We start from the raw sequence: 27,094 nt of genomic DNA on the forward strand, positions 1-27,094 counted from the left end.
TACAAGGAGTGACTGCCCTATCTGACCCCCTCAACCCAGTTAATAATTTTCGTAGCATAAAAAAGTATATAAGTACAGTATAGTGGAAGATCTTTAGCCAATTCAAGTATAATGACAAAATTAGTAAATCAAATTCAGCCCGTAATTTATCATCATCAAATGATGCAGCATAGCTATTAATGGCCCTAATTTTAACCAATAGGGTTATTGTAAAGGCGTAACGTTAATCTTGTCGTTTGAAAATGGAACATTCCTATTGGTGGAAATTAGACGTATTTCTTGTAAGCGTCTAGTGGAACCACAGTTTAACGCCCCCAAACACTACAAAACAGTAAATATTTAACCGTTTTCACTAGTTTAACAGAGAAAGCGTTTAGATATAGCATTGCTTAGTACTGCTAAACTTGCCACCTGGCTTTCTTCACACTTCGTTAAAGTGATAGCTTGAGATTCTGTTCGAATTTAACGCTTAAAACCTAAACGAATTTTTGTCTGACTATCTGTCATTATTAGGGCAAATCGAATAATAATCAAATATTCTCTAATCTTTGAAATATTTATTTTCCTACAGCTGTTTATGAGCTGCTTATTTAAACAAAACACGTGCGTCGATACTTACAAGTACGTAATTAATTTAAAACAATATTTGTCGAGAAAACGTGCCGAACTTTTGTGATTGTTCAAATTGAGCAGGCTGTAAAAACTACATAATCTATCTAAATCGGTTTACCGTCGACCGACGCAAAAATCACAAAAATGCATTATGTTATCTTAATTATGTAAACAAAAATAGGTTATCGCCCAAAACCGATGTTAAAAGCCGATCGCTTGGCCGATAGGTTGAGGAAAAATGTGCGCGATGTTTCAACATCCGAAAATTACTGTAAGTGGCAACTTTCTCCATCGTTTGAAGGACAAAATAGTATTGTTTACATTTGTCTTTAGAGTGTCTAAGGCGTGCTACACACCCACCGACCTGTCAACGCAACGAGTCGGCAACCTCATTTGGTAATTTGTAGTGACATTAAAAGCTGATCTAATCAATTGATTTTTATCAGAAGAACTAGATAGATGTTTTTTAGCGATTATGTGTAGCTTGAAACCTTGCAGTTTTCACAACCGTAGCTCACGTACTGCCAGCACGTTGGCTAATCAAATCGTTTAGCCATGAATCTGTTCCGCTGTGTCGTCGTGAACTTCCGTCCTATATTGGCTAATTGCGTGCTGTTGCAATTTGGGGCTTCCGTCAATTATTTTAGTGCGGTCAAACGGTGGAAATGGGGCCTTGATTTTACCGTGTAAAATGCTGAATTGGCCCACTAACGTTTATTTCATAGGTACTAAGTATGCATTGGTCCAGTATTGCATCGGTTCACGGGTCGCGGCGCGCGGCTGAGATATAGCAAGTCCAGTATTTTTTTAATATACAAAATATAACGTACAACGTTACAGTATAAATGTATATGTTATGGACCAAGTGATAAATTGGGCAGTATACATAATGCCCGGTCATTATGAAAAATGCCCAATATGAGAGTGCAATTTGATAATAATTATTCAAATGATCAAATTGACCGGGCACTATACATATTGCCCGTGATCTTTTGGGCAAAGTAATACATACATAATTATTAAACGGTTTTATTTAGCTCACCCCGTTTGCTTTTTTTTTATTTATTATTTATTCTTAGGTCAAATTTAGTAATTAAAATTTTAATACCTTCCTGTTGTCAGAATGATCTGAAATTTGGTACATACCTTTAATTCTGATGACAATACAATATAGTAATATCAGTAACATTGTAAATCCAAGATGGCCACCGGCACAAAATGGCGGATTACATATTTTTCCACAACCCCCTCAATATGGGTGTCAAATGAAAGGGCTACATAAGTAGAATACTGTCAGCAACCCCAGCGGGGCCCAACAGGGCCAAGGCCTGCCTGGGCTGCGGGATTGTTCGAAAGATTTACCGTGGCCCTGGTACATAAACGACGGAACACAACGCTTTTTAGTTAGTGAGAGTCTGGCACTCCCTCACCGCTTCTAGAACACTCGATACGAACCAATGGGCGCTGCGGTAGCTAGTATTGTCGTTCGGATATCATCACCAGAGACTCAATTGGGTTATTATAAATATGAAAATGATCGAAATAAAGTTTTAAGTTGCGGGAAAAATAACTTATGTATTTAATTTATTATTGAATAAATATTTGCATTGAAAAAAAGAGACATTGACGCTTCACCAATATAATTAAATTTAAAACAAAAAATTTACAAAATATCTTTGTTTTATAGAAATGACTTATTATTACAAAACAGAATAAACTAAAGTTTAAGCAATCAGACTCATTATTTGGCATAATTAACATCTTTTAATAAAAGTTAAATTAAAATACAATTAAAATAGAACATAAAAATGACGGTCTCTGATTGGTCAAAGCGTGTCACGCCATGCGTACATCCCTCCCCGAACCCCTACCGCGTAAAATATAGCTTTATTATCAAATTGCCCAACTGTCATGTAGCAATATAATAATGCCCGTGCAATGTGATAAATAATGAAGTTAAGATAGTTATTAATCACTTGGCCCGATAAAGCTAGACATTATTCATAATGCTCGGGCATCCTTACTAATATTATAAATCGGAAAGTGAGTTTGTTTGTTTGTTCCGCTTTCACGCCGTAACTACTGAACCGATTGCTTTGAAATTTTGCAGACGTAAAGTTAGAAGTCCGGATTAAATAATAGGGTACTTTTTATCCCGAAAAAAATAGATATTCCCGAGGGAAAACAAAAATATTGTTTGCTTGATGGATGGATTGTAGATGGCGCTGTGTGTCGTTTAAAACAAGGTAATATATTGCAAACGAATATAAACATGTAAATTTAGAAGCTAAATGATACGATAATGAATCCCCGAAAATGAGGAATTCCCGAGGGATGATGTACAATTTGTTTAATCGTCTAAACTGTTTTTTTTTACATCTACTTATATATTGCAAACGAATATGAACATATAAATTTAGAAGCTAAATGATACGATAATGAATCCTCGAAAATGAGGAATTCCCGAGGGATGACGTACGATTTGTTTTATCGTCTTAACTGTTTTTTTTACATCTACTTATCCTGAATTAACTATAATTCAACGAATTACTAATTGGTATAAGTATTAGTTAAGTTATTTCGTTCTTGAGGTATGCGATAGATGGCGCTGGGTGTTTTTAAAACGTGGTAACGATGTGTTTTTAAAATACATAAGAAGTGGAATGATAGCTTTTTAAAACGTGGTGACGTTGTTTTTTTTAAGATACGTAAGAAGTGCAATGATATCTCGCGCTTTAACCTGTAGCTCATTGTTCAATCGCGAGCTTCCCGATAGCTCGATAGATGGCGTTGTGCTTTTCTGTATCGTGGTGTTAAGGTTCGCCGCGAATTAGTCTGTTTTGAAATCAGTGGGGCCCAGTAGCGCCAGGGCCAGCCGCGGCTGCGGGTTGTTCGAAAGAGGTACCGCGGCCCTGGTATATAAAAGGCCTAGGACGGAACACGACGATTTTAGTCAGTAAGAGTTTGACACTCCCTCACCGCTGCTAACCCACAGCGGGAGGGGTGAACCGAATTCCACGCGGGCGAAGCCGCGGGCGGAAAGCTAGTTATTTATAATGCCCGAATTAATCACATGGTCCATAACATATACACAGGTAAACCAGTAGTTTTTATAGATTCTGTTTAATTACTAAAAGTTTCCGCAATAATAATACGTAGACCGCACCTGCCGTGTTTCAATAAATACGCTATAATTCAATTAGATGACTGTAATGGCCGCTACATGGCCGCGTATGGGCGCAGACGTCATTAAGAGCAAATTGGCGCAAACGCAGGAACATTAACATTCTAGAGCATGCGCCAATCTAGAAACTGAACATCGCTTTAAGAGGTTAGAAACTTTGTGCGTTAAGCTGCTGGTTGATTGCAGCGAGCAAGCCGCGAACTTGAATGGAGTTGGCAGACTTTTCTTAAGAACCTCATAATTAAATGTCTTTTGGAGCTCTTCGTTCATGATTAGGCTAGAACAAATAATACATACAATTATCTAGCTATTTCCTATCTTTTACTTAACACAACTTAGGCAAACAGGTGAATGGCTAATCTTAACATGTGACTAATTTTTTATCAGCAATAAATACAATGAAAGTAGTAAATTACCTAAGTACTTTTGAATTGAGATTCTGAAAAACCCACCTGAATATGTGATTCATTCATAATCTGTAGGAAAACAATAAACTAATTTCGTATTCTTTGATAAAATTATGCTAATCTATAAACGTGATCGGTAATAGTACGGATAATACTGTATTATTCTGTGAGTAATCAGTGTGTCGCGCGGATATATTTATTAAAGGGCCTACATAAAACTTTATCTCTTATCTTTCGATAGTAAAAACACTCGGTAAATAAAACTAAAAACCAAAACAAATTCTGTTTTCTATTTCCAATATAAGAGCTTGTGAGAAAACTGCACAGTCTTACGTTCATTTCATCCGTCGCTTGCTCGCGTAAATGAATCACAGCTTAATGATTTTCACTCGCTGACCGATAGTAGACGATTTCGCCTCGTGTCTGGAACACATCGAGAAAATGCAGTCATAGATAAAAACTGACCGGGAATTGAGAAACGGAAGAAAGTTGGAAACGCGTGAAAGGAGGAAACTTGCTTTGCTGAATTTCATTTTATGTGTTTTTTCGTTATTTATAGCTTTAACTATATAATTATTGCCGTATTATATCGGTGTTTGATTGTTTTTTAATAGAATATGTGTGTCATATTTTTACTGTCTATTTGGCCCATAACTACGCATGAAACACAAATATTATACTTATGTAGTCACGCTTGAGGATATAACTGTCAACTATTTTTCACGTTAAGTTTTCAAAGTAAACAGTTTTTTTTTTAAGAAAAACGGTTCTTTATGTGAACTTGAGTTTAAATGTCATACTTGATTACTAGACTATTTAGTTCCTTTTTATTCAAAGATGTACATACTTTAGTCATAAATTATAATTAAAACAAGAAATTAGCGTTCATAATCCCAATTCTACCGTTACGATTTCTTAAACAAGCAGCATACAACTGTTGAACAATCGCGTGCGAAAAATCTTTAAAAAATAGTGCACATAACTAGTTATTTATCTAAGTTACAGTTATTATTTAGTGTCTAATATTAGGAAATATAATTGTAACTAGTAACTACATTCACTGGTTACTTATTACGAGTGTTGTAGTGAATGTGTGCGAAAAATTACATCTGGATTATTTTCGTCAAAATTAAATAATAATGCTAAAATTAGAAGATGCTGCAGTAACTTTTGTTTGAAGATGATGAAATTATGTAATATTTTATAACAATAGTGTAAAGTAAAGAGGTACTCTGAATATGTAGATATAGCATTCGTAGTTATGTATGTACATGAAACTCTACATATATGTAGATGCCCATGCAGCTCTCATGAAATTAGCTAGTTCTGTGGAGAAAAAATATTATTTTGACCAATTTTCTGTGTCATTTTGAAAGAAACTTGGCATTTAAAAGATTTTTTACTTTCTTGTGTTTGTTTCTGAAAACCACATTCTCGCGCTATCCTAGTTTCTTGCCTTGCAATGTTTTTCCCACATCCGAAATTACTTACTTTATACGTACCTACTTCTAGTTGGTTGTTTCTGATGACCATCTACGAAAGTCCTACTAACCTACTGCAGGGTACATTTATATTAAAAAAACACACTTAACAGTTACTTGAAACACTAACGAGAGTAACCGTAGAAGTTTTCGCACGTCAACACTAGAGGGCGTTGACCTCGCGATAATTTTACGTTTTCAACACTCACCAACAGTAATTTGTGTAATTAAAGCATGATTCCGTTGCGAAAATTAATTGTATAGTAATATAATTATTCTTTATTGTAGCCGTATTTCATTAAGTGCTATGAAAGCAACATTTTCATGTTGTGTGAAGACTTTTAATTGCTGCAGTGTATAGGTAATAAAACAATTTGTTTGCTATTGATACTGAAAATGAAAGGAAAAGAAGGTTAAAGCACGTTTTGAGCTAATTAAATGTCTGTCTAGTGATTGATAGAGAAATAGTGAAGTGAGCAAGGACTTTGTGTACACGATTCTGTCTTATATCTACGTATATAAAATTATAAGTATAGCGGTACATAAGTGCAGTATTAAAACATTTTGTAAGATCAGTCGTGCTTTTAAATATTTCAGATCTTTTAAGTAAGTCTTTACTTTGACTATTAATCAATGAAATGTTTTCAAATATCAATTTGAATATTAAAAATCAGAATAAATATAGATATTTGAAAAGGATAATTTACCTATATACTATTAACTGGTATGCAGTTACCATAGCGGTAGATTACACATTCCACTTTTTAAACTTAGTTTAGCAAGCTGTACTAACCGCAGGTTTAAATGGTGGTTTGCTTTTCACGGCCGCTGAACATTAAGGTTTTAATATATCTTACTGTAACAGTACTAAATAATTTGCCTGCATAAAGATAAGCTCTGATTGTGTAATAATAACCAATCTAGAAACTACCGTTGCTTGAAACATTTCTGTAATAATCTTCTATGCAGGTAAACCAAGCCTTCCAAATAATCTCTTAACAAAACTTGTATACAGTCCTTTAAAAAAGCCGTAGGAGAAAAATATTAGAAAGGATTGTTGCCTCATATTCCGAGGATAGTGAAACTGGTCATAAAACCAACAGTTTATTTGACTATTCAATGTAACAACAAAATAATCAACTAGCCACTACCACTCCCACATTCTCTTTATTTTATGGAGCTAAATACTCCTTGGTCTAAAGGGCCTCGGTTCATCGACACGAGACGTAACAAAAAACGCGCGTACAAGCGTGACACTATGGCCGCGCCTGCTTTTTTTTGCGCACACGTGTGCACTTGTTCCGCCATGCCTAATTACCAACGCGACGATAAGATTCATTTTGTTTTAACGGTTGGAACTATTGTTGGATCTATTGTAACTTGAGACAGATGTTAAAATAGGTTATGCGAAAATGCGAATTAGACAAATATAGTGTGTTTTCGCACATGTTTTACTGTATTACAAAAAGGAAGTTATATGTTTGTGTATCAAGGAAATTTTCCGGCAATTTCAAACTTAATTGCAACTGAAAGGCGTGAACGCAATTTATTGAGTTGCTTGTCAGGAATGTTATCTATGATTTCGTGCCAGTTTACACGCACTTTTACATAATTACGGTGTAAGTATGGGGAAAGTGATTTACGTGGAAATCTGCTATGTGACCTCTATGACACGGCAAGGTAACCGCTAATTTGTCTGTGCAACCCACTTTCGAGAGCTCTTTGTTTCCCGCGGTAAGTCATCTGACGTATGTCAGCTTATTGTTTTAAAAGCGTTGCAGAAATTCACGCCACAAACTAGAATTTGAATTATTCCTTCACTTTTCACTGTTCTAGATTTGAAAATGGATATTTTTTTTTCTTTTATACATTGAAATATGGTCAAGGTGGTCGGCATAAATTCCAAGGTTGTCTTTAGTATGTTCGATCTTTTAAACACAAAGGTCTTGAACAATCTAGTAGGACCTACTTATCGCGTTTACTATACATGAATTAATTAAACACACACTTATCGCGTGTTAGACATGTTACTGGTTCAAAACTCCTTTCGTTCCTAGATCGGAATTTAATGTATTTTCAGCCAGTTCTATATTCCACGGTTCAAAGTTGTGAAACCTGAATAGTAAGTTGCAGGCTTGCAGTGCGCTTGCGCAACGTATGCGCATAATCAAACAGCGATAAATCAAAGCTGATAGTTGTGACAGCGATATGATTGCTGTTATTATCCTTCAAGAACCTTACGATATAATTTATTAGCACAGAATAAGCTCACGAATTTTTAAATTGCCTTTAAGGGGTCAATTGGTATGTTCGCTGTTGCTTTTGACTTTAAAAAGTTCTTGTGGGAAAATGTCCGTAAGCAAATATTTAATTTTTGAGAACTAAAACATCAGGTTTCAATTATTTCTTTCACAATAATGCAATATTTCAATATTTAAATAAATACCAATGTTTTGTTAAGTAGACTTTAGTTTTGTTAAACTCGTTTCAACTTTATGTGATTGATTTAAATTATTTTTTTTTTATTTAAAAATTAAATTTCACAAGATTTCATCATTAAGGTAGACCCTTTGATGACTTCATCTAATACAGTTATTCTGTCCATTACGCGAATGTGTGCCATGTCAACGTTTGCTTTCATAAAGTTTATTATTTTTTGGAATACTTCTCACAGGGACAAAGAAGTGGTTTTGGTGTTAATTGCCTTCAATATTAGTGAAGTGGGTTGCGCCAAATTGTTCTATAGTAAGTGGACGATGTTGACCTGTCAACATGACCTGTTGGTTCGGCGAAATGGACATAATGGTTTTGTTAATAAGGAAAGTATATCTGGGCGTTTGTTTGGCTAGTAATTAATTTCTCCTTTTGGTATTCTAAGGGAATTTTCAAAATAATAACTGAACTTAAGTTTAACTTTGCCCTAACCTATCGTAAAATCTTGCAAATCGTACTCCATAACGAAGTCAAAAAATACATTATTACTCTACACAATTTATCATTTTTACCAACAAAAACAAGCATTAAAAACTAAGTGCAGCTTCATTGCACATAGCATTAAGCTCGCAGACTGAACTTTACTGTATCCTTGACCTCCCCGGGGTCACGCCCACCCTGCGCCCGCGCATACTTTCTTCTTCATCGAGCAAGGATCTTGCTTGCCGCGGTAATTCAAGGCGAACATGACGTAATGCCGTTTCAAGTTTTTGATATGTATTTTTGGATTAAATTATGTATGACATAATCATTGCCTTTTTTGTGAAGCTTTAAAGTTGTAGTGTATCGAATTAAATTTGAATTTTTTGCACGTGTTGAGGAGGCTTGGTTATTTTTTTCACGTCTGATTTAATTGATGAAAAGCTACTTTTGTTTTTCTTCTCTTATTAACGTTATTCCTTTCTATATTCTATATCTTATATTCTTTTCTTATTACAAGAGCCTGTAGGTGAAATTGGTATTGATTTGATAAAGTATAGCTTCTGTAAGTTCTAAGTAAACTCGCAAGGAACATATTGATAGATATACACATAGAATAGATGAATAATACAGCCTCCAGAAACTTAAATGACCAATCAAGGGATCGTAAACTCAATTCAGTTTAGGATATTATCATGCTCCGGTCAACTCTTTACAGAACTACAAGAATTTCCAAAAACTAAATAATGTAGTCAAACCTCATCACTCAGTCATCTCAAACTGTGAAATCGTAAGATACAAACTTACATTCGTAAGTTATCTTTAACAATTATAATGTTGGTTTAGTCTTCATGAATATTGAGGATCACGTGAAGACCTGTCGTGTCCAGGTGGCTTGGCATCAGACAGGCTGACGTGTTTCGAATTGCAGATACTGTCTCATACAGTTGTCAACTGTCTGTTAGATGCCAGAGAACTGAGAATAAAGACCCGTATTCATGGTAAACCTTTGTTTATTATACAAAGTGTATGAAAACCTTGCAAAGTTTCTGGCATCACTGCGTTTTAATATTGCAGAGTTTGTAATGTTAGTCAGTTGACTAGTTATCGCACGATGCAACATTCTCGTTGATTATCAACAGTGTTGCTCATTGTTACTATATAAATACATTCCATGAATAAATATATTTGTCTTCATTCAGAAAGCACTGGATAATGCCTAGGAAACTTTTTCAGTCGTCAAACAACAATGCATAGCGGAATTTTTTTACTACCATCCTGTTAATAGCAGTGATGACATATAAAAAATGTTCTAAGCTTCGTTTTCTTCATCTTAGCAACTGGTTACAAACTAGATAATAAAATATATCCTTCACAATAGCTACACAGACTCAGGCCCAAAGCTCGGCAATTGTTTCACCTTCACTTTTGAACTATAGCGTACTAGCATTAGTGGCTTGTATCCATCACGACTCGCTGTGTTGTAACCAGTCGTCACGACGGTCCTTTGTCAGGCAAAGACATAAGCGTTATGTTTCCTTCATCAATATTCATGTCGTATGCTTTATGGGGAGTTTCTCGAACATTGACTTCACCTGTTGTTGAAATGTCATTCTGAGGATTTAAGTTGGTAGTATTCTTTTAGGTATGTTTATCTTCATTAACAACAAAAATAATTGCAGAGTTATTCAGTTCGAGTTTGTTTTTTAATTAGCTATAGCTGAGCTTTTTTAAATATGTATAATATAATAGATTATGCTTTATTGAACACCAAGAAAATTAACAAGACAGGACATCATAATACACAAAGAAGAGTACAAATGGCGGTCTTATCGCTAATCAGCGATTTCTTCTATACCTCCCTTTTGCTTTGGACTTTGTGGAAATTTGCTTTTCAACCACTTGTTTATCTATACCTAATTATTTCAATCTTTATTAAGAACTTGAATGTAACCGCCAACCTTTTAAAGAACTGAATAGGCGATATTCTGCTCTAAAAAAGGTCGGCAGACGTAAGTTATGTCGATACGTAGTACGCAGGTATTTCGCAATAAAATTGCTGAACCGAAGGTTAAGTTCTGTAGCGTAAATTACGATTTCAATTTAACGAATCTTTTTCTAGTGATTACGTCAGGTAAGATATCGCCTAAAGACATTTTCACAGATATAGTTCAAGATCAATCCATTCTCCTATTTGGTAGGGATTTTTTAAAGAAATTAACGCAGGAAAGAAGAACTTAATGGACCACCCAAAGCCAGTAAATTACGTATACTAAACCTTCTGACACGAGACTACAAGCCCACTTCAACGCAAGCGCATACATAATGTATGGCGCGCGGATCGCTCGATCGATTGACATGCGGCGCGGACGCACGACCGCCTTTGCAATATTCAGTCTTTGTTCTCGTTGCAAACTTCTTGAAGTACCGCTGTCACGTTTAGTAACCGCTGTTTTGAATCGAATTTTTAATATTATAAAAAAATGTATTAATATTCGCGTGGTGTAATACCTTCTCAGTTATAAGGGCTTATTTTACCGAGAAGCAATCCCTTCTCGGTACTAAGCCCTATCTACGTCTAGGTAAATAAGCTTAATATAGTCTTGATAAATAAATGAAGGCAGTACCTTAAGATAGTGTAGTGTTTGAGGTTTTCAGTTTTTGGAAAGATCGCATAGCCTACTAGTTCGTGACTGGTCCATGTTGGGAAAACCGCAGCCATTAACTTCGCTTGACATTTCAAATCAAGATTTTTTGAGTTGTCCTATATTTAATTGTAATTTGCTACAAAAACTGCTTCGGCGGTTAAATGTCTTCTCAAGTATCGTGCCGTCCATACAAATGATTTTGTACGAGTTTGTTACATCAGCATATGTTGATGATGTAGTTATAATTCTAAATGCTAGAACACACAGCTGATTGTCTTTTGTTTTATGGAGATTGAAAAGGAGGAACAAAATTCCTCTCTCATAATCACCACCATTACGTTTTCGGGCCCCCTTATCTCACCACGTGTGTTTAAGAGAGAATTAAAAAATATTTGAAAATAAAAGCACTTAATCTACGGCTCTAGTATTACTATGAAGAGCAAACACCAGATGATAAGATTCCGTTGATAATGGTTCTATCTGTTAGTCAAATATACTTAGTTACTATTGCGGAGGTACTTAGGAAACTATGGAATTTTCCTAGAAGTCATGAAGAGTTGGTAATTACGAGCTTAAATATGGAAAATAGGTCACTGTTATCTCTACTTGGTGTATTCAGCGCAGCATTTATCCATACTAATATCTTCGAACAACTTATTTTACTTTTTCCACTGTCTACTTTATACTATTGACAGACCTTAAGTTTGATCACTTAGACGTGTATTATCGATTAAAAAACTGTTTCCTGCTGTCACGTTTAGCGTGTGGACGGTTTAGATTTTAAATTAAACCCCACATTGTGAACATAAAAATTTATTTCCAAGGTCGCGATTCGAATGCCCGTCAGCAAAATTAATTTTGTTATATGGAGGTAAAGCGCGCTAGCACTGTCCTGGCTTCACGTGGAGAGATGTCCGGTGATGACGCTCAGCCGAGGAGGCCCTTCAGGGTGGACGACCCGCAGATGGTGATGCAGTATGGTAGAGGGTAATCGGTGCACGGTGCCTCTCGGTGCCTGTCGACGTTCGGCCAACGGATCAGCCGTGGCCCGGAGTTTAAGCCGAACTTTGAACCCGAACTTTGGACCCTGGAATTTACATCCATTCAAATAAATGTCCATTTCTGATTGTCCTCCTCTGACTGTGTTTGCCGCGGAAGCAGGAAGCAGAAGCTCAGTGCGCTTAAGGCGAATGTGTGCAAATTCACAGTCAGAATCGGAGTTTACAGAGAACAGCTGAAATGTAATTTTTATATAAAATGTATAAAACATATAAAAAATAAGATGCAGGGATAAGCAAATGAAAAGAATAACCCTGACTGCTTATGATGATGAAAAAGGCTACAAATGATGCGACAATGTGCAAAGCAAGAAAAGATGAAATCTGCAAGTCATTTACCAACGGTCACCCAATAGGTGGGTGGTAGCAATTACACGAATTGTTCAACACTTACCCAATACGGGGAGATGCACTGATTCTACAATATAGAGAATAAGTTAAACGAAATTTGAAAAATATGTTTTCAAAATTATAAAATAAAACCGTTAAGACCACGATTAACGTCACGCACTAAGGACTGGCAAAAGTGAGTGCTTGTAAGGAGCGCGTGAACGTGTGTCTTCCGTGATGATATTTTAAAAATGGTCGAGTCGCTAAAGCAGCTAACCAACCTCACGGTACACGCCCGTGAATGAGTAGCGAACGAATCCGATTTGCATTGGTACAGCAGTCCAGGTAAAAGAATCGAAACCATATCACAATGACGTGAAGTCCAATTTGGTTTAACTTGCCGTTGCACCGATACAGATAATGACTACGTACTGTTTGTTTTTAAGTTTTGATTAAGTTACAATTTTTTATTTCTAGACCCAAGTTGTTATAATAAATATGAATTTAAAAATACGTTAATCAGTTTAGTAAAAGAAATAAATAATACTTAATTAACGAAACAAATAATTGTACGCGTTTCTAAACGCAACCGTAGGTAGACATTACATTTATTTATTTATTTTTCTACCCACCTTATATTAATATTTTGATTAAAAACAAAAGGCAAGTATTTTAAAACGTTGACATTAACGTACAACGTTACAATACCCCCGCGCACAGTCAAGGATTTTGTTATTTCTCTAAAAAAAATGACAAAATCCGCATGTTCTCGAACTATGTTGCTAAACTATTTGTTTATTCTTCCAAAATACACTCATTCATACATCTCTCAAACACACTCCAGCAGCAGTTACTCTTAGTATCTATTAAAATAACTGACGCACAATTGCATACTGTTATAAGTGCCAGTATTCTTATTTACTTGACACTTTACAAATAGAAGTTCCAAGTGAAGGCGGAAAAGTAAGCGAGAGGGAACTAAAATAATAAATAAATTAAGATAAAAGATAACTTGAAGAAAAAAAATACTGAATAGTTAAAATTGATGAACAAAAAAAATATTATCTATTGCTGACAAATAATTTTAAGTCTTTTATGTGCCAAGATCCTAAGTTTTTACCTGACATGTCCTGCAGCACATAAACTAAGGGAGACTTCTTTTCAATTATTTTAGCTTTAATAAATTTCGGTGCTAACTTTTTCGAAAACCGATTTGCCTTATCACTTAAAAAGTAAGCGCGCTTCATGACTACGTCTCCAACGTTAAATTCGGCAAACTTGCGTCTCAAATTATAATGTGAAGTATTCTTTACATGGGCTTGCCATAATCTAGACTGCACAGTATCAAAGGTACTGGCCAAACAACCAAGGTTTTCTGCGTATATATCACGTGGCAAAAAGAGTATTTCATTGCCGAGGTCATTATCAATATAGTGAGACCCGCAAGAAACAAGTTCACGGCCGAAAACTAAAAATGATGGCGTAAAACCTGTGGCTTCGTTTACAGAGTTGTTGATGGCAAACTGTACTTCGGGAATAAATAAGTCCCATGATCTGTGGTCATCATTTACGTATGTGGATAAACAAGTTATTATAGTTCTATTATACCTTTCTACTAAATTTACCTGAGGGGTGTATTTAGGTGTAAAGTAAATGTTCGGTATTCTATATTTTTTAAATAAGGCATCAGTCACCTTCCCAGTAAACTGTGTACCATTATCCATTAATACAGTTTGAGGTATGCCGTGCACTAAAAATACTGACTCTTCTAAAATTTTTGTAATTATCACGGCAGTTGCTTTTTTAATTGGGAAAATCAAACAAAATTTTGAAAAACAACAAGTTATAACTAATATGTAGTTATTCTGCTTTCTTGTAGTAGGAAGAGGTCCCATTAGATCTATAGAGATCATTTGAAATGGTCGTGAACATTGTTTAGGACGACCCATTTCTCCTAAATGCTGATGATTCTGGGCTTTGTAGGCTAAGCACTTATCACAAGTACTAACAAATTTAACAACGTCCTTATACATCCCTGGCCAGTAATAACGTAACGCAAGACGGCGGTAAGTTTTAAAAATGCCCATATGTCCTGCTTTAGGCTCGGAATGATTTTCGTGAATTATGGGCTCGCGAAATTCAGTAGGAACGACCTGCTTCCACGAGAATTCAGAAGTCATTTCATGCTTATTTTTAGAAAGCCGGAACAGTTTATTATTTTTAATAATAAAGTTTGCAAATTTTGAAGGGTCATTTAGGCAACCGTGGTAAATACTTTTGTACCAAGGGTCTTTAGTGTCCACATAAGTGGAAGAACCAATGGCACTAACTGGTACGCTCCTAGACAAAGCGTCGGGAATGACGTTGTCTACACCACGTCGGTGCTTAATAACAAAGTTAAAGGCTGATAAACGTACGCCCCATCGTGCCAGTCGACCAGTAGGGTTACTTAATGACAAGAACCATTTGAGCGCACTGTGGTCGGTATAGACAGTAAACTGTTGTCCGTTTTCAATATAGCAACGCCAATGCTCAAGAGCGGTAATGACAGCTAACGTTTCGCGCTCGGTTATGCTGTAGTTCTTCTCGGCAGCAGTCAATGACTTACTCATGTAGGCAATTGGATGTTCCTTGCCATCTATTGACTGAGTAAGCATTGCGCCGACACCGTAACTACTAGCATCCGTATGTACTTCAAACGGCTTAGAGTAATCTGGACATGAAAGTACGGGGGCAGAAACTAAACACTCCTTAAGTTTTTGGAATGCAGAGTCAGCTTCTGGAGTCCATTTGAAGGGAGGAGTGCCCTTTTTGGAGGAAGTCAACTTATTTAAGGGCCCCGCTATAGTGCTGAAGTTCGGAACGAAACGTCTGTACCATGTGGCAGTACCAAGAAAACGTTTGAGGTCCTTCCGACTTTTAGGCGTCGGATAATTGAGTATAGCCTCAACCTTGGCTGGATCTGTACGTAGCCCAGTGCTATCGACCACGTAACCGAGGTATTTGAGCTGTGACCTGAAGAAATTGCACTTTTCGAGGTTAACAGTTAAGTTAGCCTGTTTCAACTTGTCTAAAACGCGCAAAAGTAGTGTCATGTGACTATTGAAGTCTTCAGAAATGATGATGACGTCATCCAAATAAGCGAAGACTTTTAGGCCAAACTCGGAAAACAAAAGGTCAACGAGTCTCTGCTGAGTAGCCGGTGCATTTGTCAAGCCAAAAGCAGTACGCTTGAAACAAAAGGTGCCCCTGCCAGGAACGTAAAACGCTGTCTTCTCACGGTCTTCAGCAGCGATAGGTATTTGCCAGAAAGCCTTGGATAGGTCTAAACTTGATAAATAGCGCGCGTCTCGTAAGTTGTCTAAAATCTCCGATATGTAAGGGAGATTATAGGCATCGCGCTTAGTCACCGAATTAAGTTTGCGACTATCAAGGCAAAACCGAGGCTGGCCGTTCTTTTTATTTACGATCAGAACAGGAGATGACCATGCGCTCTCGCAAGGCTCGATTACGTCGAGTGAAAGCATTTCATCCACCTGTTCAATCAAAATACGCTGCTTCTCCGGTGACAGTCGGTAGTACCGTTGACGAATCGGTGCTGCGTTACCCGTCTCAATGCGGTGCTGGATAAGACTCGTTACGCCCAAACCTTTGCGATGAAAAGAAATGTCTTCGAACTGTTTGATGACACTATCCGCCAGTTTCTTTTGTGCCTCATCAAGATTAGTATAGCCTTGTATGAAGGAATGTTGAGGAGTATCTAATGAGCAATTAATGTCATTAAACATTGTAACGCTACCAGTATATTTTGGACATATCTTAAATTTACGCCAAAAATCTATGCCTAAAATCCTTTTAATATCGGGAATGACATGTGCCTTCAAAATGTGAAATTGATTCTCGAATTTTATTGGTAAATTAATATAACCTAAACTATTTAAATTTTGACCTCCTGCTGCCGTTACTGTAATGCAATCGTTTTCAATAAGTGGCAAGCCATAATCTTTAAGTATGTTATGAGCACTGTTGCCTATAATGGTTACCGCGGAACCGGAATCTAGAAGACCCGAGACGGTAAGATCGTTAATCAGAACAGATACATAAGGCCTATCATCACAGTCTCCTTTATCCTCGAGAACCGTGTAGATGTTATACGATTTAAAAAATAACCTAATTGTTTGTAACCAATCCTGCCACTCTTGGTTATCAAATTTATTATTTGCACGGTTCTCTGTAATTAGTTTTTTTCCTTATTAACATCCTTGCTGCAGTTTGGACAATCAGGAGCTTTCACGCCCTCACGACCACAAGAAAAACATACTACCACATCCTTGCTTGTACACTGCCTTAGATTATGTGTGTTATTGCGACAACGTGGGCAGTAGCGCATTTTAGAACTAGTATTATGTTTAGGATTAGGGTTAGAATTAGGATTAGGAGTACCGACTGCATGAACATATTTAGCTGTAGAATTATTATTACCTTTGTTATTATTATAAATATTTTGATTATTATTTTGCCTATTGTTATTGTGAAAATTTTTACCATATGTGTTGTTATTATTAAATTTAGAATAATGCTTACTATTAGATTGTCCTGAATATGCTAATTCAGGAGCTAAGGTATTCGAGGACGGTTTAGGGGGTTCCTTAAATTGAGAAAATCGTGATTGGATATTTTCATAATTTCGACACAAGGTTCGCAATTCGTCAATAGAATTTATTTCCGAAACAGATGCAAGGATATTCGCGTAGATTGGACGAATATTGTGAAGGATTATCTCCAATTTATCTTCCTCTGACACCTTCTTTGAAAGTCGCGAAAAGAGTCCAGACATAATAGATAAGTAAATGACGATATTTTCAGTCTCACCCTGTGTACGAGTCCGTATCTCTGTAAGCAGTCTGTAGTCATAATCAGACTCATCGAAATCACGTCTCAACGCCAGTGTAAGATCGTTCCAACTCGAAATCGTATCCCTGACACTTCTGTACCAATGCAATGCTTCGCCGATAAATATCTCTGTAGCGTTAGATAATATTTTATTATAAGAAATATTTTTAGCCTGACACAATTCTTCACAACGTTGAATAAATGCACGTACGCAAGACTTGCCATCATATCTTATCTTCGAAAATTTGTTAATGTTGCCTTCACAAGTGACGGAAACATTAACAGGTGTCGCAGTAAGAACGGATGAGCAGTCCGTACTAGTGGTAGCTAGAGGGTCCACAGCAGAATCATTAAGCGAAGTAAGCTTTGCAGAAGTGCTCTTGAAAAGGCCAACACATTGGTCGTAAGTCTCCTCTAATTTGTCATCAAATGCAATACGATTAAGACGGTGATAAACATGGTTAAGTAAATTTTGACTCCGTAACAATGTGTTTTTATCTATTGAAGTAGATTCTAAATTATTGTTAACCCTTTCAAGAACATCCAAAACTCCTTTAAGGTCGACTGCTGAATCGAACGGACTAGTGAGGATGTCTTCCGAAGGAAACAATGGCCCACACTTAGCAATTTGTTTGCGCAACTCCTGCACTGTAGTAGCTGGAGATTCACCCCTAATAGAGACTTCGTACTCAAGCTCAGCCTTTTGAAGCGACATAAACTTAACTGGATAAGCCATAGCGAAGAAAGATTGAATAAAAAAAAAAAATTATGCGAAAAGTGATTGGGTGAATGTTGAACAACTCAATAACGTGAAAAAACAATTAGAAATTAAAAAAAATACTCCGTCTGTTACAATTTTTAAATTTAACTAAGTAACGTCTTGGTTGTTTTTCCACGGAGAAGAATGTTAACTAAAATAAGCGTGTGACAAAACAAAAAAAAAAAATTGCAACCAAAAAAAAAAAAATTGCAACAAAAAAATAAAAAAACAAAGCAAATTTCGTAACTAATGTGTACGCACATTAAATACACAAACAAATTTATTTTTAATAAAAACGACAAATAATGTTGCCGACTGTAATTGTAATTTGCAATACATACATTTATGATTGTACCGTTTATATTTAAAAAAAAAAATGTGTAAAAAAAAACTATATAAAAAAAAAACAATAACGAAGTATTAATTTACACTGTCGACTGTACTGCAGATGTAATAAAATTAACTGTAGTACCAAAAAAAAAAAATTAAAAATTAAGTGTCCACCAAATTATGCCGTTGATAGTACCTTATGCAAGACATTCTACGAAGCAAAATTTTATTTAAGAAACAGTGGGTAATTTACAATAACTATAATGACGGCTAAAAAAAAATTTGAAAAAACAAAATTAACGGCAAATTATACTAGTGTGTGTCAAGTTTAGGACTGTGACTGCACTTTGATAATATCAATCACTGATTAATATTTAAAATGTTAAATATTACAAAACAAATGTGACGTACACCTTAGTTACTATGCAACCAAAAGAAAAAAAACGTTTCACAAAACTAAAAAACATAAAGAACGCACACAAAACACCAAAAAGCACTACTACCTCCATAGAACAAAAAAAAAAATTACTGACCATATAAATATAAACCACGAAAAGGGCGCCAATGTCACGTTTAGCGTGTGGACGGTTTAGATTTTAAATTAAACCCCACATTGTGAACATAAAAATTTATTTCCAAGGTCGCGATTCGAATGCCCGTCAGCAAAATTAATTTTGTTATATGGAGGTAAAGCGCGCTAGCACTGTCCTGGCTTCACGTGGAGAGATGTCCGGTGATGACGCTCAGCCGAGGAGGCGCTTCAGGGTGGACGACCCGCAGATGGTGATGCAGTATGGTAGAGGGTAATCGGTGCACGGTGCCTCTCGGTGCCTGTCGACGTTCGGCCAACGGATCAGCCGTGGCCCGGAGTTTAAGCCGAACTTTGACATTAACGTACAACGTTACACTGCATTCACTAAGACTATTCACCTCATTATCTTACGGGTTTCCTTACCTCATTAACTGATCGATTTCTTTGTCTGTTAATCTATTTACTTCAGTACATTCGCAATTATCATTGTAAGGTCGTCAAGTTCCATACATTATGTGATGCGGAACTGTGATCGTGCCATTAAAGTTATTGCAGGCCATCATGTTGCCTGTTCAACCGGGGCTTGTAGGAAATAGACTGATTAGAGGTTTAATGTGATTCGGCTTTCACTGTTAGCTGATAATTTTGGATACTGCTTACATTTTGGGTGGGTTACAAACTCAAACTCAAGATCGTTTATTCAAACTTGGCTCCAAAACAGCACTGTTTTAACGTCAAAATTTGTATAAGATACCCCCTAAAACGCTCGCTTTAACACGTTCTATATATTTTTGTTTGTCTGTTTTCAAACAGCCCTCCGAATATTTCGATATATTAAGTTTCTTCTTTACTTCACAAGGTTCATATAAAAGTTTCATGATGATGCAAAATTTTGTTCAAAGTGAAATTCAAAGCGTTTTCATAACTTGCTTCAACGATCAAATGAAATCGGGCCATACAATATTCTCTATTCAATTTTCTTTCAGAGTCTAGTTGAAATGATTTGCTTTGATGAGAACGCATAAGTTGCTATGATGAAATATAATGAACAGTAATATTATTACAAGGAGAAAGTTCGAGTCATCTTTATGATTACAGTGATCGTAACGTACGCTTTCTTTCATCATGTCATCCATGTCGATTCTATTGATGCCGAGGTCATGTTATTGACGATTCTAGCACATGTTTATAGTATCTACATCGAAGAGGGTTTTCTAAAATGGCGTCCACCAGGTGGCAGCACCGAGTCGTCAGGTCCAGGTAACTGTCAAAGTGCTTATCTTTACTATGAATAGTGAACGATTTTAGTGTTTTTTTTATTTTATAATTAAAGCACTGCATTATTGTTTTACTATTGAGGTTGAGTAAATAAAAAAAACTAAATCATATTGTGTTAACAAATTTTTCAACAAGCTTTTCCTTAGTACCAGTGACTTTTGCACCCTCTCTCTTAGCTCAATTTTTAGTTCGGAAACCTTATTCTGACCGTAGTCTATAATAAAATCAATAACACTTCCAATATAACAGAATTTCAATAAACAATAAGTTCGGACCCTACAATTCCATACTATTTGACAGCTGTTTGGACCTGACGCATACGAAGCGCCGCCTGGCGGCAGAAAAAGTATCGAAAACCCTCATTGATTAGTAACTAAGTACTTAATTTAAGAATAAAATGCAAAAGTTAGAGCTTTTATCTTTGTACTAATAGTTGAAATCCTTGACAAAATAAATAGCTAATAAGTAATGTTGCTTAACTGGCTGTCTACTTTGGTAACTTTTATTGCGTTCTAGGTTACCAGTTATGTTAATTTTAGCCCAAAATGTTTTCAAACTCATATTTGGACCCCTTTTAAAGGTATTTGACCAAAGATTTTCATTTGTTTCTACATCACCACCTGTATGTTAGTCTATCCTTCTCCTATGTTGTTAACGTGTGGATATCATGTATTTAATGTATGTCTGTATTGTCATCAGGGCCGGCACGATGTTGCAGCAGATCTTGCGCGACATGTGGGTGGACCCCGAGATCCTGGCCGAGCTCGACGAGACGCAGAAACAGACGCTCTTCTGCAAGATGAGAGAAGAACAGGTGATTTTACGAATATATAAGTACTTGGGAAAAAGGGGAAAACACCTATAGACTTACCTATATTAGCAGCATGAGCAAGACCTACTTATGTCACAATACCCTTTCCGTTGTCAATTGCGTCGATGCCACGTAGTTGTGACGTTTGCAACTCTGAATCTATAAACCTTTCGTCTGCCTTTCCAAGAATTGCAACGTTGCAGTCGACTCATAAGAATCCCGCATAAAGTTTGAAGTATTTTATCAATCCACTAGCTCCTTAGGACTCTTACGGAGGCACCTTATCTCTAACAATGAGTATGCCGTCATTCGCCACGCCTTCGCTTCGGTAACTTTACGAGTTTCGGCGACGCCATGACGCCGAGACCAGTAACGTCTATTGATATTCCTGTAATCGTTACATCATTGGCTATGAACTTTAATTGAAGTGGTTTTTATTTAGGTACCAAGTTGTAGTTGATACCTAAGTCTTTTTTGTTGATGTGGAGCCATCAAATCTTTCTGTAGGTGATGTGGAAAAGGATTGTCAGACACACACGTCATCTTCTGCCTAGCCTTTTCCCAACTAAGTTGGGATCGGCTTCCAGTCTTACCGGGTGCAGCTAAGTGCCAGTTTTACAAGGAGCTACTGCCTATCTGACCTCTTCAACCCAGTTACCCGGGCAACCCAATGTGTGGGTCCACACTGCAAGCGCGGTGACTGGAGCCTAGGCGGGCGTGGCGAGCGGTGGCGTCGGGTGGCCACAGTGAAGGCGCGAGCTCTTGTAGCGGTGTGACGTACATCAGGAGTGCAACACCTTGACTTATAGGAAATTGTTATTTTATTTCAGTCCATAACTTTCTTGTTATTGTGCGATTATTGTGGTGTGGATGTTTGCTTTGCCAGATCGGTGGTTTAGATTGAATTATGCACTTATGAACGATTCAGTATTCACCGCCATTTTTTAGACAAACGAATATAAATGCACATACGCCGAACGACAAGATCGAACTGGTTTGTTACCCCCGCCGTCCGCGCATTGGGTCGCTCGATGACTAGGCCCGTAGTGTGGCCAGAACGCGAAGATAGAAGCGTTTGAAACTTACGCTCGCTGTGTCGCTCAGTCCCATCGCACTAGGCTTCCGCCTTAGTCACTTCAATATGAACGCAAAGGCGCGTTTCATATGTTTGATATTTCGCGCCCGTCGTCGCAACCGCGCTAGGCTCGCAGTGTGGACCCACACAATGCCATAGTCAGTAGTCAGCAATAGTTTAGATCAATCAAGAAGTCTTTGAACAGAACAAGGCATACATGATCATGGAAAACACTTCAATTAAGGATTGTTGTGAAGCTTTATCATTAATATCGTTTGAATTGAGATTTATGGGACTTTAGATAATGATGTTATCATGCGTGTTTTTCTCAAATACGGATAAATGAAGGTTAATTGAGTAAGATTTATTTATTTTTTAAGATATAGATGTAGAAGTAATAAAAAAAGGCTAGGCATAAAATAAATATTCAGTCAATTAGTTTATACAATTAGTCTAATATAATTTATAAACACAGTGTTACCCTTTCAATCGTAATCTATTAGTAAGAGAATGTAATTCAAGGTTCCTCAATTAGACATGCAAATGCTATAATTTGTGCACAAAAGATACAAGCGTAGTAAAGCCTAACAGGATATCGTAAATCGCCTCGTCACGGCTTTAGCATAGTTCCTTGTAATGATCTTAAAAATAATTGGTCGCAGATTAAACTATTGGAAGGAAACGACGAATTATTCAATAAAATACAGCGTTTAAAATTCGTTTAGGATAACAAATAATTACATTTTACTACTAACAACAGTTTTCGTAGAAGAAAATGTAAGGAGAGCATATTTCTTGTGGTGGATTAGTGCTCAATTTTCAATCGGTGTTAAGAGAAAAAAATTAAATTAATTTCCGTACCACTTGTAATACGAGTTATTGGTATGACGAGAAGAAAGCGTTTCCATTTACTTCTTGAGTATTTTTCACGAGGGCAAGTTACTCCTTACAAATTCATATGCGACCTTTTGCATAATGCGAAATAATTTATTTAGGTAAGCACAAACAGCAAGTTCTACTAAAACGAGAATCCTATCATTAAACACGCGTAACTAACACACCATTTCTGACCACATACATAGAGGTTAAGACTGTTAATTAAACATCTTATCCTGAGCAAGAATGTGGCACAGAGGTCACAACATAGGTCAGCTTGTGACCTTGGTGCTGCATTCCAGTATCGGTTTTAGTACCACAGGATTGGTTTAGGTACACTGTGTAATAGTTAGCTACGTGCATGATGTTCGACATGTTTCTATGTATTTGGATGAAGACTAGTTTCCTACATACTTATTAGTTTTATTTCCTGTGCTTCTCAGAAGTCTTGGACTTCCTCAAAATAGCCTTCTCAAAGTTTCCATCTAGGTAAATTATACAGGTATATCTAGGAATATATTCCTAAATTATTATTTAACCGACCTCAAAAAAAGGTTCCCAGTTTGACCTGTTGTGTTATGTATGTGTGCGCGATTATTAAATTATCCGCTCAGCCTATCTTGTAGGCTTCACAAATCTAGGCTTCACAAACTTCTTAAATTGAGTTTGTCGTTAAAAGTTGGTCAGTAGATAACTCTAAAATTGTGCTTAATAGGGCTCGAAGTTTCCATGTCTGACTCCTAATATCTAAGTTTAGCTACCTAAAAGCGGAAACAATGTAAATAAATAAAAAAAGTTTTGATCTTAAAATAAGTTTCTGTTACAATGACTCAGCAAGAATTACCGCAGCTAATCTCGTTTAAATTACCACAATTACCTACTATATAAAAAATAAATGTTTTAGTAGGTGTCCCAGAACAATGCATTTTGTTAAATTAGAATGATTCTGAGTCACCATCATTATCACAAGTCCCTGCTTATAGAATAGCAATACTACAGACAAATAGATAAGATATTTTAATTCCATTGATACTCAACGTTTACCTGATGCATTGGTTTTTCCCGAGTGGAAATTCTGAACAGTAGTTCAGACCCTAGCTAGACCCATATCTAAGAAAAGCTATCATTGCATAAGACGCTTTTTGCCAGCTTATAGACGATAATCTGAACTTCTTTCCAACTTGTATCATATCGTACCTATCATAATACCTGAACATATTAAAGGTGTCAAAATACCTGACTAAAGGTTTTGGAAACTAATCTCCCTACTTCTTAGCAGGTCACAAACTTAAAGTTTCGTTACTAAAATTACCGCGGACTCCTTTGTTTCTAGCCCACTAAGCTACTTACCTTCCAAGCTTCTAATGTAACCAGCACTCGATCAGTCCGACTTTCAAAGTAGCACAAGGTCGTTTTTTGTGCACAGGAGGTGCTGAATGAAGTAGCAATTTGTGACGCCATAGATTGCATCTGACATCTATTGAATGCTATAAGTTACAAGTTTGATTGTTTGTTCGTTTATGTAGATTACGAATGCGGATTTGGTTCGTAGTAAACAATAGATCGAGGCTAAGTGCACCGTAAAGTTGTGAAATGAAATTGTCAAGCGTTTGTGATTTGTTTTGTCGGATTAAGCGGAATTCCACCAACTTCTATTTATTTCTTTCTGTGAACTATGGGATCTATAAATTATGGGATTTATAATTATCCTGGATGGTATAACATTATCGATATTATTTCTTGCTCGTTCTTCTCCATAGGAAGCTACTTTTGGAATGGGCAACTAGAGTCAAACTTATTTATATTTTTGTAAATGCCTAAATTAAATGATTTGGTTTGACTTCGAGACGAAAAAGTTGCTATTCAATGTATAGTACATAATATAATAATTTTTATTACATTCCAGGTGCGTCGCTGGCAGCTCTGGGATGAGAAGGTGGGCAAAGAAGACGAGAGGCCCAAGTTCCAGAAGAATGGAAAGAAGCAGGTGCAATTCCTCACTGGAGAAGATGGAGAACCATGGGTAAGAAACCTTTCGGTCTAATGTTTTTTTTTTTTCAGTGAATCAAAGTTAACACGAGCGAGTCGTATGAAACGATATTATATCATTTACAAAAACCTTCAATACAATGGATATTCGTTTGTATTGGTTATTATAGTAGTAAATGTTGGTAGTTAGTAGCTTTTAGGCTACACGTGTATATTGTAATAAAAAACTCGCGTTCCGTAGTCCTAATCAATCTGGTTCCATTGATCATCATTTTCGATAATGGGTTTTCTGTTTTCTCTATGAAATCAACTAGCAAACAAATTAATAAACAATAATAATTTTGAGTGGATCATTCTTAGAACTGTGGCAACAGGAAACTGATTATTCTGAATTAATTCTATTGAAATTGGTGTATTGTTAATTGACAATAATTATAAGTCATACTTAATATCCGCGTTTTTCGATAGCTTAAATTATAAGGCCTTGTAACTGACCATTTGGATAAACGTTTGAAGGTAATGTCCATTGTTTGGACCAACGTTTGACCTTTACAAACAATACCAAAATACGGCCATTTTAAAAGCCAAGTAATCAATTTATTTTATATATTGTATGTCCAAATTAATTAAGTAATATTTGTTAGCCAATTGCTGCGCCTGATGCATACTTTTGGTACCTATTTGGTCGTAAGCGTTGATGCTAAATAAAAATAAATATATACTTAGGTCGTTTGCATACAATCGGTACCGCGGTTTACGTAGTTGGTAGGAAAACCACAAGATCACCAGATGTTTGTAATATCAGGTATCATGAAGACTTGTACAAAACAAATAATTATATTGAATTCCTACAGATACAGGCAATCTGTAAAGGGCAGATTTGAGAATCCCAACTTTCATTCCAAGAGGATCATATCTTATATTTAAAAATGAATTGCTGTGCATTAGTCTCACTGTTTAGTCACACTAAAACTCTAGAATGGCTAGACCGATTTCGCTTATTTTGGTTTTAAAATGTTTGTAGAGGTCTAGGGAAGGTTAAAACGATACGAAGTTCGGGATCAACTAGTATTTTAAAATTTTACATATTGAGAATGAGAAATAAGAGACATGGGAAATGTTCTAGTTTAACACAATGACGTTTACGTTCCAGGTGTGGGTGATGGGCGAGCATCCAGAAGACAAGTCGATAGAGACGATCCTGGCTGAAGAGGCGCGTGAGAAGGCCATCGCGCAGGCACGCCAGGAGGTGCAGCAGCTCAGGAAGTCAGTGGAGAAGGAGCTCACGCAGCTCATCGAGTATAAACCCCTCGATGATTTGGAACAGGTAAACTTGAGAATTGATGCATCCAACAAGCTAGCCAAAATTTTCGGCAAGAGTGGACTGGGCGATGTGTATTAATTGTGCAATATCTATGTCCAGAAGTGGAGCAATTTATAACAGACTAGATACTGTTTAACGTCACACTTCAAAGCGTCAGCAGTCAAACAAAGTCGAAAACAATAAAATTCAACGTTTCCTTCCAGAAATTCGACCTATCCCCGAAAACGATGGACCCGTTAGAAGACACGCTGGAGATCTACTGCACGGTGGACGAGCTGCGGCAGAGGATCGAGGCCCTAGAGCCCGACGTCAAGATCGAGCCCGACGAGATAGACAAGCTCCCCCCTCCCGACTTCACCGACCCACTCAAGCTCGACCTCAGCAAGAACACGCTGCACTTTAACTTTATCGAGGGCAAGAGAGATGTGCTGCAGGTCAGTTGAGGCTGTAGTTAGGCTTGAACTTAAACTAAGTGTAAATTAAACATTTGAAAGTGTGACGCTTTCTGCATTTACTGCTCCTTAAGTAATTCGGCCTGCATGTGAAGCTCAAAACAAAAGAATACTAGTTTCCTTTGTGTTGTCACTTACTTT

The 27,094-nt window shown here is 36.7% G+C and overlaps 2 protein-coding genes across 7 annotated transcripts in view; both read left to right on the top strand.

The window, feature by feature from the left end:
• The window catches only part of LOC124639201 (SH2 domain-containing protein 4A-like), a 62,898-nt gene that overhangs the window by 32,600 nt on the left and 3,204 nt on the right, over window positions 1-27,094 (top strand). For 3 of the 6 annotated variants that reach the window (XM_047176460.1, XM_047176459.1, XM_047176461.1), the window contains exons 3-6: window positions 21,123-21,240; window positions 25,095-25,211; window positions 26,331-26,504; window positions 26,705-26,935. In XM_047176460.1, the coding sequence (XP_047032416.1) occupies window positions 21,136-21,240; window positions 25,095-25,211; window positions 26,331-26,504; window positions 26,705-26,935 (627 nt within the window). In that variant the 5' untranslated portion in view covers window positions 21,123-21,135. The remainder of the gene's footprint in view (window positions 1-21,122; window positions 21,241-25,094; window positions 25,212-26,330; window positions 26,505-26,704; window positions 26,936-27,094) is intronic. The other 3 variants (XM_047176458.1, XM_047176457.1, XM_047176456.1) reach the window with 1 other exon arrangement.
• Window positions 24,458-27,094, top strand: part of LOC124639203 (putative nuclease HARBI1) — a 279,629-nt gene continuing 276,992 nt past the window's right edge. The window contains exon 1 of the mRNA XM_047176464.1: window positions 24,458-24,900. The gene's annotated coding sequence lies outside the window, so the exon portion shown is untranslated. The remainder of the gene's footprint in view (window positions 24,901-27,094) is intronic.

The sequence above is a fragment of the Helicoverpa zea genome, chromosome 18 (assembly GCF_022581195.2).
Source record: "Helicoverpa zea isolate HzStark_Cry1AcR chromosome 18, ilHelZeax1.1, whole genome shotgun sequence".
Lineage (NCBI taxonomy): Eukaryota > Metazoa > Arthropoda > Insecta > Lepidoptera > Noctuidae > Helicoverpa > Helicoverpa zea.